Genomic DNA, 15766 nt, shown 5'->3' with positions numbered 1-15766 from the left:
TTCTCCCATGATAGCTAATAATATATAAACCTATTAATGAATAATTAACCTTTTTCTCTTCTATAAACAAATTTTTGTGGTGTACAATCCAGCCGATTGTATGTCAAGGATTGCTACATTTCAAGTTTTACATAAAACATGAGGATATTTGAGAAGGAGAGAACATGTTTCGTCTACATATTATGGCCATCGAGCACCCAATAAGGCCAGAGGTCTACAGTCTACACCCACATGTTGTGCTAGCTGGTTAGCACTCAGCTCTCATCAAAGCCATCTCAGAAACCGATTGATTTCAGTCATCTTGGCTTTCTTTTCATCATTGATTAAGTTAATTATTATTATTTTAATTAAAAAAAAACTATTCAACTGTATTTTCTGTTTATAAAATAGGAATTAGAAAATATTGCAAAAAAAACTTTATTGTACTCAAAATGCCCTTAATATTTTTGAAGAACCCTAACGCCTAAAAGGGGTGATTTTGAGATTGTCAAAGGGGATTTTGTGTGTGTGAGAGAGAGTTTCTATTAAATATTTAAGTACCTAATGGTGTGTGTAATCTCTATAATACCCTAAGTGATTATTTATTTATTTATTTATTTACCCTTAAAATAAAATAGCTTTGAAAACATCTTGAAGCACCTTGGTCTGGCTGTTCTTCGTTTTGTTTTGGTGGCTGTATCAGCGGGATCGCGATTAGGTATCTTTGAAAGTCTAAATCTTGCAAAATGACAAAACTAGCCTACCATTATTATTTAATCTATATAAATTCATAATAAAGAAGGGAAAATAATTTCATTAAATGGAACAGCTTGATTCCTCCTTGTATTTGTCGAGGGTGGAAATGATGTCAGAGTAGAAAATGTCAACTACTTGAGAATTCTGCGAGGTTGTTGTAAGAAATTTCCTCGACCAAGAAATGCAAGGCTCTTAAAAGTATTCAGATGAATTTAAATCTTATTGTTTGAATAAAAAAGAATAATAATAATAATAATAATAAGCTCTATGTAGCAGGTTAATAATTTGGTCCTCTCTCAGAAAAACCAAGTATGGAAAATAATATTGTACATACGAGTGAAAATACTGTTAACTAGAAGTTTTGCTCCTCGAACTCAGAAATTTAATGCTAACTATTAGGGTTATCAAAATATTTTTATAAATTTATTAATTATTATTAAATTAACAGAGAAATTTTTTTTTTTTATTATTTTAAATACTTAATAAAACGATTAAAATATAAATTATGTTACGTGTGGGTCTTAAAATGTTGTTTGTTTTTGTATTTAAAAAAAAAAATTTAAAAATTTAAATTTTTTTATTTTTTTCTTTACTTCAAATTAATATTTTTTTGATGTTTTTATATCATTTTGATATCTTAATATCAAAATTAATTTTAAAAAATAAAAAATATTATTTTAATATATTTTTTTAGTAAAAAATATTTTAAAAACAATTACAATCACAATCACAATTCCAAATAGCAGATATACACACTTTAACTTTATGTTAGTAATGATATAAATGTATGATAATATTGAACTGAATTAATGTGGAGTCGACCAGTTAAAAAGAAAAAAAGAAAAAAGAATCTCCCATCCTCGCAACTGGATTGTCCATATATTTCCAGAACACAATGAAGTTGAAGCGTAAATTAAAAGTCCATGCAACGAGGTCATGTAATTATGGACACGGCGGAGGAGACTCTCCAAGGGCGGAGGCCGGTACTGAGCACGACCCATTAATGCTGAGTCCATCTGCACAATTACTGACCTCCATGCATGGTTGATCATCAGAACCAAGATAATTAAAGATAGAAGATGCATGGGCCATTTCTACCTGTGAGAATGAATGTCATTTATAACTCACTGACTTCCCTTCCGCCTGTAACATTTACAAGTTTTCTTTTCAAATATGGCAACTCGTTCTGCAATTGTTTTCTGAAGGAAGTCAAGGACTCGGCAAGCTTTTGAACGATATTGGTCGCACCTAAAGGTGAAAGGATGTGACCCACCGCCTTAACTTTTATTGATTATTAGGGTTTTGAAAGCTGCTAAGCTGCCATCATTAGTTTGGAGTTTATGTGATTTTGTCGGTCCAAAACACAATCAAGCACCAATTTGTAAGTGTCTCATCCTCATCATAACATCATCAAAAAAAGAGTTTTCATTTACCTCGATCGACGACCAATCATGTTGATCTTCATGAATTGGCCTCGTAACATGCCATTAAATGGAATCATAAGATCAGCACTAGCATTCATATCTTAATTTTTTAGAAATATTTTTATGTTTTGAAACAATTTTTGAAAAAAATTAATTTTTATTTATTATAACTTAATATTTTTTTCATGTTTTCTGATTATTTTAACATGATATTGTCAATAATAACTTTCTAAAAAATTTTAAATTTGAGAAACTAAAATTTATTGGATGATATTGAGAATTCGGGCGTTTAATTGGAGGGATCTTATGATCCAGTCTGAGTAGAGATTTTGAATTCTCATCAGCAAAATTGAACAAGAGAGAAAACCAAGGAGTAAATTACAAAAACTAGCGTAGGAACAATCATATGCTCTGTCCCCTTACGCTTGGGATTTTCTGAGTGCAGTCATCCCTCCATATTTTCTTGTTAAGCCCATCCTTAATCATTGCTGGATTGGAATTTGGTCATTTAAGGCTTCACTCTCTTCGCCCAAATCTTTCAGCTACGATACAGGGTAAATGGTTTCGTTGCTGGTCGGACAAGTTTTTTTTTTTAAAAATGGTATATAAGATAATTAATATATTTTTTATTTATAATTAAAAATCTGATTATGAACTTCAAATTTAATATATACAAAATAATAAATAAATAACTATTAAAACGATAACATTTGACCTAGATCGAAAACCAGGCTTCTTCTTCTTCTTTTTCTTTTTTCTTTTTTTTTTTTAATTTTCCTCTCTTTCTTTATAAGCAAGTAGGCAATAAGTCGCTTGTTAGGTTATTGTTTAAAATTCAGTCATTAGATTAATGCCGGGAAAAAAATAAAAGAGGGGAATTTGTTCTAAAAATTGATTTTTTAATCAATTTTCACCAAAAAAAACATTATTAAAATCTATACAAACCATCTAAGAATTCTAAAACACCCTAAAATAACTAAAAAAATAATCAAAATCAATACTTTTCTTGTCATGTTAATTTAGAGGGTGTATGGGATAGAGATGTAGAGATATGTAGATTTTTTTTTAATGTACAACCCATTTAATGCACCAAAAACTATTATCAAAAGCAACTTTTTATTTTTTATTTTTATGTGGGTCTCATTTTTTTTAAAAAAGCAAATCATATCTCTTGCCCAAACACACCACCTTAAAAGGAAAAAAATCATTTTTATTGAATTTCCCTTGCAAAAAAGAAAAAAATTCTATTTTCAGAAAGATCTTCTTTTTAGATGGTTATATCATGGCCAAACAAAACTTTACTATTTTACAATGAGTTTGTTTATCGCCTTTAATGTCAGGTTGCATGTCCAAAATAAAAACTGTATGATTTCTCATTTGGCTGGCATTATCAAGGAAAATTCAAACCTTGAGTGGCGAGTTGCAAATTACTTGTGGAAAACGGATTTATAATGAAAAGAAATCTGCTCAAAAGTTAACTCGCAAATCAACCGCTGTCTGGACTGATATTTGGAACTACATGGCATAGTAATCACCATCATTATGTTTCTGAAAAATAGATGATACAGAATCTATTACTGCTTCACTGTGGTCTTGACCCTGGACTGGTATTTGAAAACAACATGGCATAATAAGTAGACAAACGAAATTCAACCAGAAAGAAGAAAAAAAAAAAGTAGACAGACAAAGGGTAAAAGCAAGAATTACTTTAAGTGCATGTTGAGAATCCAATTTTGCAGTAGCAGATTTTGTAAGCCAGCAAGATCGAATGCGGAAACTGGTATCCTATGACCAGAATCCAAGATGATGAGTACTGCAAAATGTGCTTTGCTGGGATTATGAAATGTATCTGTTCTATTGAATTCCTCGAAAAAGTGTCTTCTTGCAGAGGAAGCCGAAACCTTATAGGTGGCACTTGGAAGTCACATAGCTTGAATATATATACCCGTTGTGCTGGCCCTTTTCCTTCTGTTTTAGCAGAGACCTGGGGAAACATAATCACGCTAAAGATTTGTTCATTCTAAACCTTTTCCAGCCTTGTTTCTAGGATTCATGATCAATTATTGGGATCTTCCGTTTGCAAAGGCATCATGCATGAAGCCAGAATATATCTAAAGCCGGTTTTGTTTTTTGTTGTTTTGTTGCTGAATTGTTGCCAGAGAAAGTTGTCTGCTGAACTGAACAAAACTACTAAGTAACATGTTGGATTTGTTTCACAGGGTAACTTAACAACATCTCCAATCAATGGCCTAGATTTTTATAGCTAGATTCATTGTGCATGCCAAGCTTGTTCGCCATTCAATGCACTTGAACGAATTGATGCTGAACAGAATATTCAAGGGTGGGCTCATCTTAACTTTCCAGCGGAGATTGTCTTCTTTGGAGTTCGTTTTACGATTTTCACTTCTCTTTTCCTCCTCAGATCAACGGGGTTTGATGGAAGAGCTTTCAGGCTGACATTAGAATAATGTTTAGCAATTTTAAAGATGAGGGCAGGCCATAGAAAACTATTTTCTTGTGAATGAACTGGTGTGAGTAGCCTGATTAAGACTTGATCAAAGAAGAACTTAGTCTCGTGTATGAAAGCTAATCCAAGAAAAGCTGTACTGTTAATATCAACAAAAAAAGAATTTTACGGATGATGTTCAGACACAAATATCCACTTGCCCTCGACTGTTACAACATGAAAATAAATAAAAAATTAATTCAGAGACGTTAAAATACTATATTTGAGATATTTATTTGTCTTATATAAAAATAATATTTTTAGAGTATAATTAAGTTCTCAAAATCTGTAAAAAAAATAAAAAAATAAAACAAAGAAAAAAAAAGTTTGTTTTTTGTACAAATATTCTCCATGTAATAACAAGTTTATTAAACTTTAAATATTATAATAAAATATTATATTTGTTAATATTATAACTTTCAATAAAGTTATAAGATTGTTGATGAAATAATTATATTTTAAATTAAATTAAATAATTATTATTTAGTTTTATTCTAACAGTTATAAATATCAAAATTTATTATACAAATTAAAAAAATAAATTAATATTATTAATATATTAAATTATTCTGATTTTCTAATCCAGATTATAAGTAAATTTGGTTGATTATAGATTTAACTTTATAATTTATTTTGATTTAATTTTTATAAAATTATCAAGGTCTCATAACTCGAGTTATGGATTTAATAGGTTAATTTAAGTTAATTCAATATATTGTTATCTAAATATTTAAAAAGAAATTCATTTAACATCACATCATATTAATATATTTTTAAAAATGTTATTTAATATGTATCATATTAATTTTTTTATATTAGAAAACATGTTACCTCATCTAAATTTTTCAATCCTATTATCGGTTCATCAATTTTTTATTATTTTCCTGCCTTTCTTGCACTGTTATCATTTCTGAGGAGCTGGCTTATCTTTTCTCAGCATTCATATTGCCAAGCAGTTTGTGGTTAAAATTGTCTTTTACAGGTTGAATTTTACACAATTTTGAAGTTCTGCAAAAGCAAACTCTTTTCCTCTGGTTGTACATTTCACTCACAGAAACAGATACAAACATCTAATAAAAGCCTGTTCGCACAATGATCATTTCTATGGCCAGGAAGTTGGGAGAAGGCAAACAAGACCAGCCCATCTGAGAACTCTTCCCCGCTTCCACTACACCGTGCCTGCAATTCGTTGATGTTACTGTTTTTTTAACAAAGAAAGGAGGATATCAGCACCAGGTGGAGGATGGAACCTATTAAGCATTTGTTTTTTTTGGCAGATTTTGCTTAAGAGAGTCACTACCCATCATGACAATGATAAGTGAACTTACTAGCACTCACAAAACAGGAACAATAAGCTGTATTAATTCTTTCAAAATGGCATGTTTACAAGTAACGATTCAAGGCCATGTCTTGAAGAGTAAACTAAATGAAGGAATAAACTCGGTTCTCAGACCTGATTGCTTACTTTCTGCATCTACTACTGCCACTTCTACTGGCACCTTTTGAACCCTCAGACACACAAGCATCTACCGATGCTAATATTTGAGTCTCAAATTTATGCCCTTTCACGCAGGCCCTTATCTTCCTAACCACTTGTTGCTTTATCACCCTACGCTCCATCATTGACAGATGCTTACATTTGTCCATGCCCTTGAGGAATCCAACTATTGTTTCACCAGATCCCCCGGAGGTTTTTTCTAATTTTACAAGCTTCTCCACCACCTGCAACGACAACATTTTCTCTAAGCAGGATTTATTTCCTAGCTCAACAAGATCCAAAATGCAATGAACATTCACTTCTTGTGTCTTTATTGATTTGCTGTCTACTGATTGAACCATCCTATCTACGAAACCTGTTTCAAAGATCTTATTCAACACAAGGATCCCACCATTGCTAAAAAGCATCTGGTGCAATGCTGTATAGGCTGAATCCTGCAACTCCAGTACATTGCATTGCATCATCTTAACTAGCTCGGGGACAATATCATGGTCTAGAAATTTCTTAATGCATGGTTCTCCACCAGAGAAAGCTAGCTTCATCAGTAAGAAGGCAGATTCAGATCTAATTGAGTTATGTTCTGAGTGCCTACTTTGCAGTAGTTCTGATAGCCTGTTGACAAGGGGACTATGTAAAATCATTTCTCTGACTCTAGAATCTGCTGACTTCTCAATAATCGGTATGAGATCTTGCATTGCCTGTAATGCCTGCCCTTTATTTCCATCTAACACCTTAGAAACGAGATCTTCAAAAGATAGTGGCTTTGGCGAATGGGGAACTGCTCGATCTGACAGAACAAAAGTTTCCAGACGATGCCTAACTTGCCATGGCAGAAGGTTTAGATTAGATGGCTGAAGAGAAACATTTTCAGGAGTGCGAGCCACCTCATAAAATCCTTTCAGTGTAACAATGGCATGGTGCTGTAGTACTTCAGATCCATTCTCAAGCAATTTAATAAGTTTTTTTTCGATCCCAGAAGCAAACATTCTCTCAACAGCATTCGACTTTCCAGCTTTGGTCAAAGAGTTCAATACTGTAAACATGCTCTCATGCCATTTCTCAGCACTGGAGGACAGCAAATCAGCTAGCTGGTTAAAGGGAATGCTATCGAGCACCTTGTCAACTGTCTCATGGCTTCCAAATTCTGCAAGCTTTGCAAGGACGATTAAAATGTGGATTTGAGTTATGGGATTCTCCTCACAATACTCTAGCGTTGTTGCCAACCTATTGATTGCACCAGTAGTCTCAAGGGAAGGAAAGTAACTGCAATAATCACTCTTGCTGAATATATTTGTGATGGCTTCTGTAGTCACTGCAATCAGACTTAAAGAATCAGTGGAGATCAAGTCTGCAATCCTAGGGCCTAGTATTCTACTAAATCTTTCCCTGCTAACTTCAAGCTCAGACATGGATTTGCTAGCCATGAGAGCGTGAATGAGTGCTTCTAAGGTGGTGACCACCTGCTTTCCTTCCAAGTCATTAAACAAAAACTCCATCCTTTCTTCAGCAATCTTTTTGACATTTTCTTTTCCAAAAATAAGCAGCCAAGGACAAATTAAAGCAGTTTCATCGGGTGAATATTCACTTAGTAGTATCTCAGTAGAGTCATCCGCCTTGCTAGCAAGATACAAAGAAACCATGTCGTGAACTAGGTACAAAGGATCCATGTCAGTTTTAATCAGTAAGGAGCCTTCAACAAGCTTGCAGACAATGAGAGGGAACAAGCTCTCGTCCCCAAGGACTGACCAAACAGCCTCCAGACAAGCTTCTGGCACGGGTTCTGCCCATGAAAGCGAAGCTAGAGCTATGAAGAGCCTTTTAGAATCTCCAGGCATGGCTTCTAGACTGAACTCAAATGACCCAAAAATAGTTAACGTGCTCTCAGCTTCCTTTTCATTTACATATGAGACAGGTCCAGGTGCACATGTGGCAAATGTTGACAAGTTTGTGATCGCCTTTTCCCACTTCTCAGCTCTTACTTCTTTCCTAAGAGCTTTACCCATAACAGCAACTGTCAGAGGGTGGTGGCCACAACGTTCAAGCAATGTCTCTGCTATGCCCTACCAAATAAATAAGAAAAACCCAATAATTTATTAATGGAATCAGCAATGTGAAAGCATTTTGCACATCTAGATAATTTCTACATGAAGCCCGCATACAAGTGCACAACAGTATGATGGTAAAAATCTGCTGATGGATCACAAGATTTCAGTTGTAAAATTAAACTTACACGAGGATGCAATAGATATACATATCTATGTTAAAAGTCTTTTGACAGAAATCAATGAGGCTCACAACGCGGTTAGCGGCTCTCAAAATGATAATTATTTTAGTTTTGCAGGTAAAGAACTTGAAAATTTGCACAGCTTTAATGTTGTCTCACATGCACATGCAGACTCAATATTTAATCAGAAACAAGTATAAAGGAATGCTGCAACCCCCAACTTCAAATGCAACAGTATTGATGTTCTTATAGCTTGCACTATGCAATTGTGACATTGAACCTGTGCTGGGGAAAAATATTGCACAAAGAATCAATAGGCAGGTTAATATCTTTTCTTTCGGTGGTTTATAATCATAAATGGAAATTTGGAGAGAATCTCTTGTAGACTTATCATGAAAAAACACAAAGGGATCTCTCACTATATTGCAAGAAAATAAACAGGAAATGAAGGTAAAATTGAGTAGGGGGAAAACAGGAGAGAACGAAAGAAAAATTAGAGGCTGAAGGACTTACAAATAATGAAATAAAAGAACATGAAATGAGGTTTATTTGACTCATACCGGTAGTTCTTCCATGCCAAGAAGACTATGGTATTGAAGAATTGCCTTGCTTATCGCCCTTGTGTCATCTTTGCTCAACTCAACTTTCTCGGCTTCTGTTATTTCACAGACTGCTTCATTTCTTGTTGTCACTAAATACTTGCAATCGTTATCATATAGCTTTGCAAACCGCTCAACTATATCCTGCTCCCACACATCATCAAGAAGTATGACAATGCTCTTTCCATACAACGCTTCTTGGAGAATACAACAAACATATTCAAGATCTCCACTATTTTCATCTCTAATCTTCTTCCAGAATCCAATTTGTACCAGAAAGTTGGAAATTTTTCTTGCGAGGCGTCTCTGGTACTCATCCTTATTTCCATTGCAAGTATTTCTACTGCACCATTGGCCAAATCCAAGCTCAACTGCTCCGCCCACAAACTTTGTAGGAGGGTTCGAAGCAACTTGTCGAGCCAAACAGGACTTCCCAATACCAGATAACCCAACAATTAGAATAACCCGATGGGAATCCTCTTGTTCCAATAAGTTTCTCACAAAGTGGCATTTACTAGAAAGTGGCCATCCTTGTTCGATCTTTATTTTCAATCGAACTGGAACATCTTGTGCTGTGGATTCTATCACCTTCTGAACATGTTGGGTTAACCTTTGAGATTCAAGCCACCAATTCAAGTCATCCCTAATTGTATTTATCAGTTTGCTGAGAGGATCTCCAGCCATAGAACTCCACACGACCTTGGCCAAATTCTTGATCCTACTTCTTGACACAATCCTTCTTGCCTTCGCAATGTTTGGACGCAGCCGTTCTATCAGGGCATTCAAGCTTTGGATTTGGTGATCTAACTGGGGGTTATGAAGCTTGTAGACATGTTTTTGCCTGATTGCGAGTGTCAAATTCTCGAGATCATAGACAAATTCCTCTAGGCTTCGGATTCTCTTTGGAGCTTCGTCAAGATTCCTAGAAGCCTGATCTAATGCACTGACAGCCCCTACCATACTTGAGATTATTTGTGTTGCAGAAGAAATAACTTGCAAAGCTTCCATTCCTACTCAAAATGACAGAGCTTGCATATCCCAAAAGATCCAGGGAGGAAGAAATAGTTGAATTCTCTTAGTTTAGGAGGAAGAAACTGGGTTGTTGCAATAAATAAACCCAATAGCGACAATCCAATTTAGCCAAATAGGACACTGAGTACACAATTCAAGATTCATGAAATTCTCCACAGCATTCAAGAGAGCAGTTGCAGGATACTCTGATAAATCCATGTCTCATCCACGGAGGAGCGCAAATCAACTCTACAAATGTAACCAAAAGAAATAATAAAAAAAAAAAAATCGACCCTACATAGATATTTGATTAGAAAAATTTCCAGGCTATTAACATCAATGAAATTTCATGATGTCATGGTGGTTGATCCAGCAGATTAGACACAGAGGGAAAAACTAGTTCCGTATGTAAGTTCACAGTTCCACACAAGACGCGCTTGAAGTGAATCCAATCAAATATACAGACTCTTCTACAAACCTCCTATATTGACCCACTTAACATTCAATCATTCATTGAGAAGCATGATCTCCAACACATTGAATACACATCATTCTTAAACCCAGTTTCAATGCAGATAATCTACATCAGCTCTAAAAATAAAAAAAGCAAAAGACAGAGTCTTCAATAAGGTAAAACACAAGTGGAATACTCCAAAACAATATCAAACCAGTTCCTAAATCAAGAAGCCTGAGACCATGCAGGTTTGACCTTCAAGTACTGCATTTAACAGATCAACTAAAAAGCTTGGTAAGGAAGTTAGCCATACCTATTATGGTTGTAAAGAGTTTCATTTGTTAGTACTGTGAGAACAGTTTCTTACTTCTCCGGCGTAGGCATGTCCATTCTATAACCGTCTGTCTGTCTGGTCTCATCAACTGACAGAAGAACCTTCAAAGAGATGTTCCCACTGGTCAACTGAACGTTGCTTGAAAAATGGGGTTAATTATACATTTGGCACCTGTATTTTCCATTTCTTCTTAATGTGATCCTTTCCATGTTTTCCCTTTTCAATACGGACCGTGTAATGTACACCTTGTTCCGTTTATAATTTGGCCTCTCCATCAGCTAACGAGTCATTGAACTCGGGGTTGACTCAGTTAAAGTGTTAGATGGGGTCATGGATTGACTTAAAATATTTTACTTTTATAAGTTGAAGTTTTTAAATAAAAAATATTTATTTATCTAGTATTAAAAAACATAATTTTTTTTGGTAATTATAAAATATATATATTAATAAATATGTTTACTTTATTTAGTAATAAAAAACATAATTTTTTTTTTTGTAATTATAAAATATATATATTAATAAATTTTTAATCTCTCACTAGAAAAATAAAAATTTATTTTAATATTTATATAATAAGTTTTGATATGAGTTTGTAATCAATAAAGAAAGTGTGATAGATTTAGGTGCATAAAGTTGGACCGAGTAGGAGAAAATTTTCTAATTACCTCTTCCATTTCCTGGAATCAATACCTATATTTTTTTAAACCTTTTATCTTCATCAATAATTTATTTTTATCCCTTCACTAACTAAAATCATTATTTTTTATAGTTATTCATCTCTAACTATTATCACATAAAAATGTTTAGTTGACATGCTATAAAAATAACTAACATAATTAATTTTACAGTTTCTTAAAGAAAATGTTGGCATGAAAAAAAAAAACATTCCCAGGATTGAAAAAAAAAAAGAGTAAAAGAAAGGCACGAGAAGAAAAAAAAAGATATATTAAATGGTGAATTATATAGTTTTTTTAGACCAATTGTAGATTTAGATTTTGCCTAATCTAGACGCGGCCAAAACTCTAGAAAAACCTGTTAAGTCGAGTCTGATAATTATAAATTTTACTAGAAGATGCTAGTAGTGATATGTAAATCTACAGCTATTCAATCAACATTAATAAAAATATAGCTTGTAAAAATTAAAAATATTAAAATAAAAATATTTTTAAAAAATAATATATATTTCTCAAAAACTAAACGTGTTACAATGTAGATGTGAAGATATACATACGTATATAGGTTGCTAATATAAAGGTTACTTGGCATGTGCTAAGAGAAGAATATTGTATAAAAATTGTTAAAATAATTAAGATTAAATATAAAAAAATTAAAATTCTGAATAATTTATATATTATAAACGTTTAGTTTTAATCTAAATATAAATAAAATATTTAAATACAAATAAAATATATATAGATTAAACTAAAAATATTATTTTAATCTTAATAAATAATATTATATAAATATTATTTAACAAAAATACGCCAGCAAGTAAAAGCATCATTGAACTTCAATCTGATTTGACTTGGATGCTTTCCCCTTAAATCTGAAATCTAATATTTGCTTTGATTTAGACTCTTCAGAAAATCTAATGCTAATTCTTCCTGGAAATTAAGTAAACAAATGTTCATTTTGATTTATCCCGAGGTGCATACACACCCTTGAGGGTTTGCAAAAGTTTTAATTAAGCCCTTTTCCCAGTCTTCTTTAAAAAAGGTATAATGTAGGACTTTTTCTTTTTCTTTTTTCAATCAAGTCCCTATTGACTTGTGGGTAAGAAATACGGTGGTGTTGATGGGTATTTCTTGATTTATATATATATATATAATTAAGCTAGACCAGAGATTTTACCATTATATTATTATATTATGTTTTTGCCCATGAAACCTTTAAAAAATTAGATAAATAATAAAGAAAAAAATTGATCCTTCAATTTTAAGACAGGACATACTGTATAAATTTGAAACAGGAAGTGGTTAGAAAATTATGTTTCTGAGTTTTTTAAGGTAGTGTAAATAGGGCGTCATAAATGATATTGTATTTTTTAAATAAGCTTTCACATAAAATAAATTCAATAATAAATGAGAGTTTGATAAATTGGTAGTAAATGAAAATGGTGAAATACCTTTGGATTTAGAAATATGATTTTTTTTAAAATCATATAATGATAAATGCCTTTAGATTAAAAATAAAAAAAAGAATCGGAAGGTAATAAAATAATATCTGACATGCTAAATAAAGTAGTTCTTTTCATGAATAAAAATTATTTTTCTCTATACAACATAAAATACTAAGGTCCTATATAAAAACTAAAAATTAAATTAGGATTTGTTGGCATTGAATAACAATTTCGATATATCTATTGTTTAAATTTTCCTTTCTTTTCATTTCCTGTCCTTTTTTTTGTTTTTCGAAACTTGATAATAAAAAGGTAGGGCTAGAATTAATTAACATACATGTGGCGCAATTATTGTTTACATGTCAAATATAACTATGAATTATGGATTGGAGGAGTGATTTAAAAAAATAAATTAATTTTCTTTTTCAATTTTTATTTTCCATTACTTAACTATTTTGAGTCTGCATTTAATTATATATTTTTTTAAGGAAGGGTTGAATTGAAAAACAGGAAAAATTATCTTACAAGTTCATTTTCATCTCTATTTTTTTTTTTTTTGGCTTTTAGGTAACCATTTTCTTTAATTTTCAAAAACTCAATTTTTATACCAAACATTATTTCTTTTTTAATTTTTTTGAGAGGAAAGAGAGGGACTCGCTGAATTTTGATGAACAAAGAAAAAATTGTTGTTGGTAATAAATCCAATCGCTAAAATAATTGATTTTTGTGTCAAATAATTTCATATGATAAGAAAAACATATATGAACTTGAGAATATTTTTTGTTTCAGGTTGATTTTGGGTTTTAAGGTGTTTTTTGTGTGTTTTTGTATTTTTTAGGCTATGGATTGGTTTAAGAAGATTCATAGAGTGTTTTGGGTCAAAATAATTTGAAAATTTAAAAATTTAAATGACACATCATCTATTTAAAAAAAAATCATGACGTCCATTGTTTGGCATGGTTTGTCAAACCTAACAACGCTTAATATTATTTTCTTTCTTTGTTTTCTATTTTAATTTATATTTTTATATGTCTTTTTAAATATTATAATTAATACCCCTTATCTATTATTTTTTTAGCTTATTAAGCATTTTTTAAATAGCAATATTTTTTTCATTATATTAGGTGTATTTAATTCTTGGAGTGGTTAGTATTGTTCCAATTCATAATAACATGAGTTTGTGTGTTTAATAGAAATTCCTTTTAGTTTTTTAGTTTTTAAATATTTGTGATAATTTAGTTGGTTAAAAAGGGTTTTTAAAAATAAACACATAGATAAAATTGTTAATTAGTTCTTTTCTATCATATAATTTGAATAATAACAAAAATAACAAAATATTCATAATTACTTATTTTAAAAAGCATGGATGTAACCTCATTTTTTAAATAGCTAGCTAAAATATTTTTTAGCTATTTTAGCTTCAAGATAAAAGGTATGGACGTGGATATTCTTAATGAGCATTCTAATGATGTCCCAAAAAATTCAAAGTAGCTTAAGAGTAAGGTTTATATATTGAATAATTATTTAATTTTTTAATTCTATTAATCTAATTCATTCTTTCTAATTAAGATAATTGGTAGTTGGTACCTACAAAAAATCATCTTTGATAAATTTTAAGACTTTTAGATGTTTAAGTAAATATCTTTTAAGAAAAAGGGAGAATATAATGATATTTTAGAGAGAGATGCTCTGAAAATATTTATACAAAGCTAAATTTAATTAAAAATAACAAATAAAAAGGTCCAAGATAACTTGGGTTATTTTTAAAATTAGTAAAAAATGTTATCGAAATAATAATAATAATAATAATAATAATAATAATAATAATAATAATGGAGTCCAATATCCAATTAAGTACGAATTGAATGATGAAATTAAAAAACATGAGCTTAGAAAAAGAAAAGAAAAAACCAAATAAATCTTGGTAAATCTTCTAAAACTGGGTTAATATCCTAACTTGTAACTTGTGAAATTATAGGTTGAGGTTTAATTAAAAAATTCAATTTCTAATTAATTTAATATTGAAGCATTGAATCGGAAAAAAATATTAATTTAAATCCAAAGTAAAAAAATAATAATCAAAAGAATAAGGATCAAATCTGATAGAAAAAAATCTCGAAGGAGGATGAAATAATAAAAAAAGTATCAATTTAAAAAATTATCTTAAATAAAATAAATAATAATCAAAAGAATGAGAACCAAAACTAATAAATTAAAAAATTGAAGGGGAATGAAATTGAAAAAAGAATATTTATAAATTATTTCAAATAAAAAACAAAAAAAAAAAACATGGATCATATCTAAAGAAAAAACAAATTGAAAGAGTATTTAAAAAATTTAGAAGGTTAGCATGAAAATTATGAATAAAAAAAATATTAATACTAAGTTAGAGGTTAATAAGCTATACATGTTGTCTAGAAAGGAAAAGTCTGCCAAAAGAATTCAAACCACATCAAAAGAGATTATCTTTGGTCATCACAATTCACCGCACATATAACTTGAAATCGATGAGCAATATACATCCTGGCATATACAATATACGCATTAATTAATTTTTGTTTTTAAATTTATTAAAATATAAAATTATCTCTTAATCAACTTGATTTTAACTAATAAATCATGAAGAAAAATTCAAAAAACCCCTTAACACCAATTAAATGAATTTTTTTAAGAGTAATTTTATCATTATGTTGTGCTTTAAAAATGTCAAAGATTCAAAAAACCTCATAGAAGCAAGTTAAATAAATCTTGTTTTTAATAGTAATTTAGTTATTATGGTGCTTTAAAATTTAAAAAAGGGTGAATTATTTTTTTTAATCTGAAAATATTTAAAGCACGTTATGGAAAAAATCATATTAACCC

The 15766-nt window shown here is 30.8% G+C and overlaps 1 protein-coding gene across 1 annotated transcript; it reads right to left on the bottom strand.

The window, feature by feature from the left end:
• Positions 1–6005: 6005 nt before the first annotated feature.
• On the bottom strand, positions 6006–10880 carry LOC105133396 (uncharacterized). The gene is made up of 3 exons (XM_011037370.1): positions 10765–10880; positions 8948–10246; positions 6006–8223 (listed from the first exon to the last, which is right to left on the bottom strand). Exons 2-3 carry the CDS (start codon positions 9992–9994, stop codon positions 6127–6129), a joined length of 3144 nt encoding a protein of 1047 aa, XP_011035672.1. The 5' UTR covers positions 9995–10246; positions 10765–10880; the 3' UTR covers positions 6006–6126.
• Positions 10881–15766: the final 4886 nt, after the last annotated feature.

This window comes from Populus euphratica, unplaced genomic scaffold, assembly GCF_000495115.2.
Source record: "Populus euphratica unplaced genomic scaffold, PopEup_1.0 scaffold33.1, whole genome shotgun sequence".
Lineage (NCBI taxonomy): Eukaryota > Viridiplantae > Streptophyta > Magnoliopsida > Malpighiales > Salicaceae > Populus > Populus euphratica.
The sequence above is the reverse complement of the archived record's forward strand: the minus strand, read 5'-3'. Positions and strand labels throughout refer to the sequence as shown.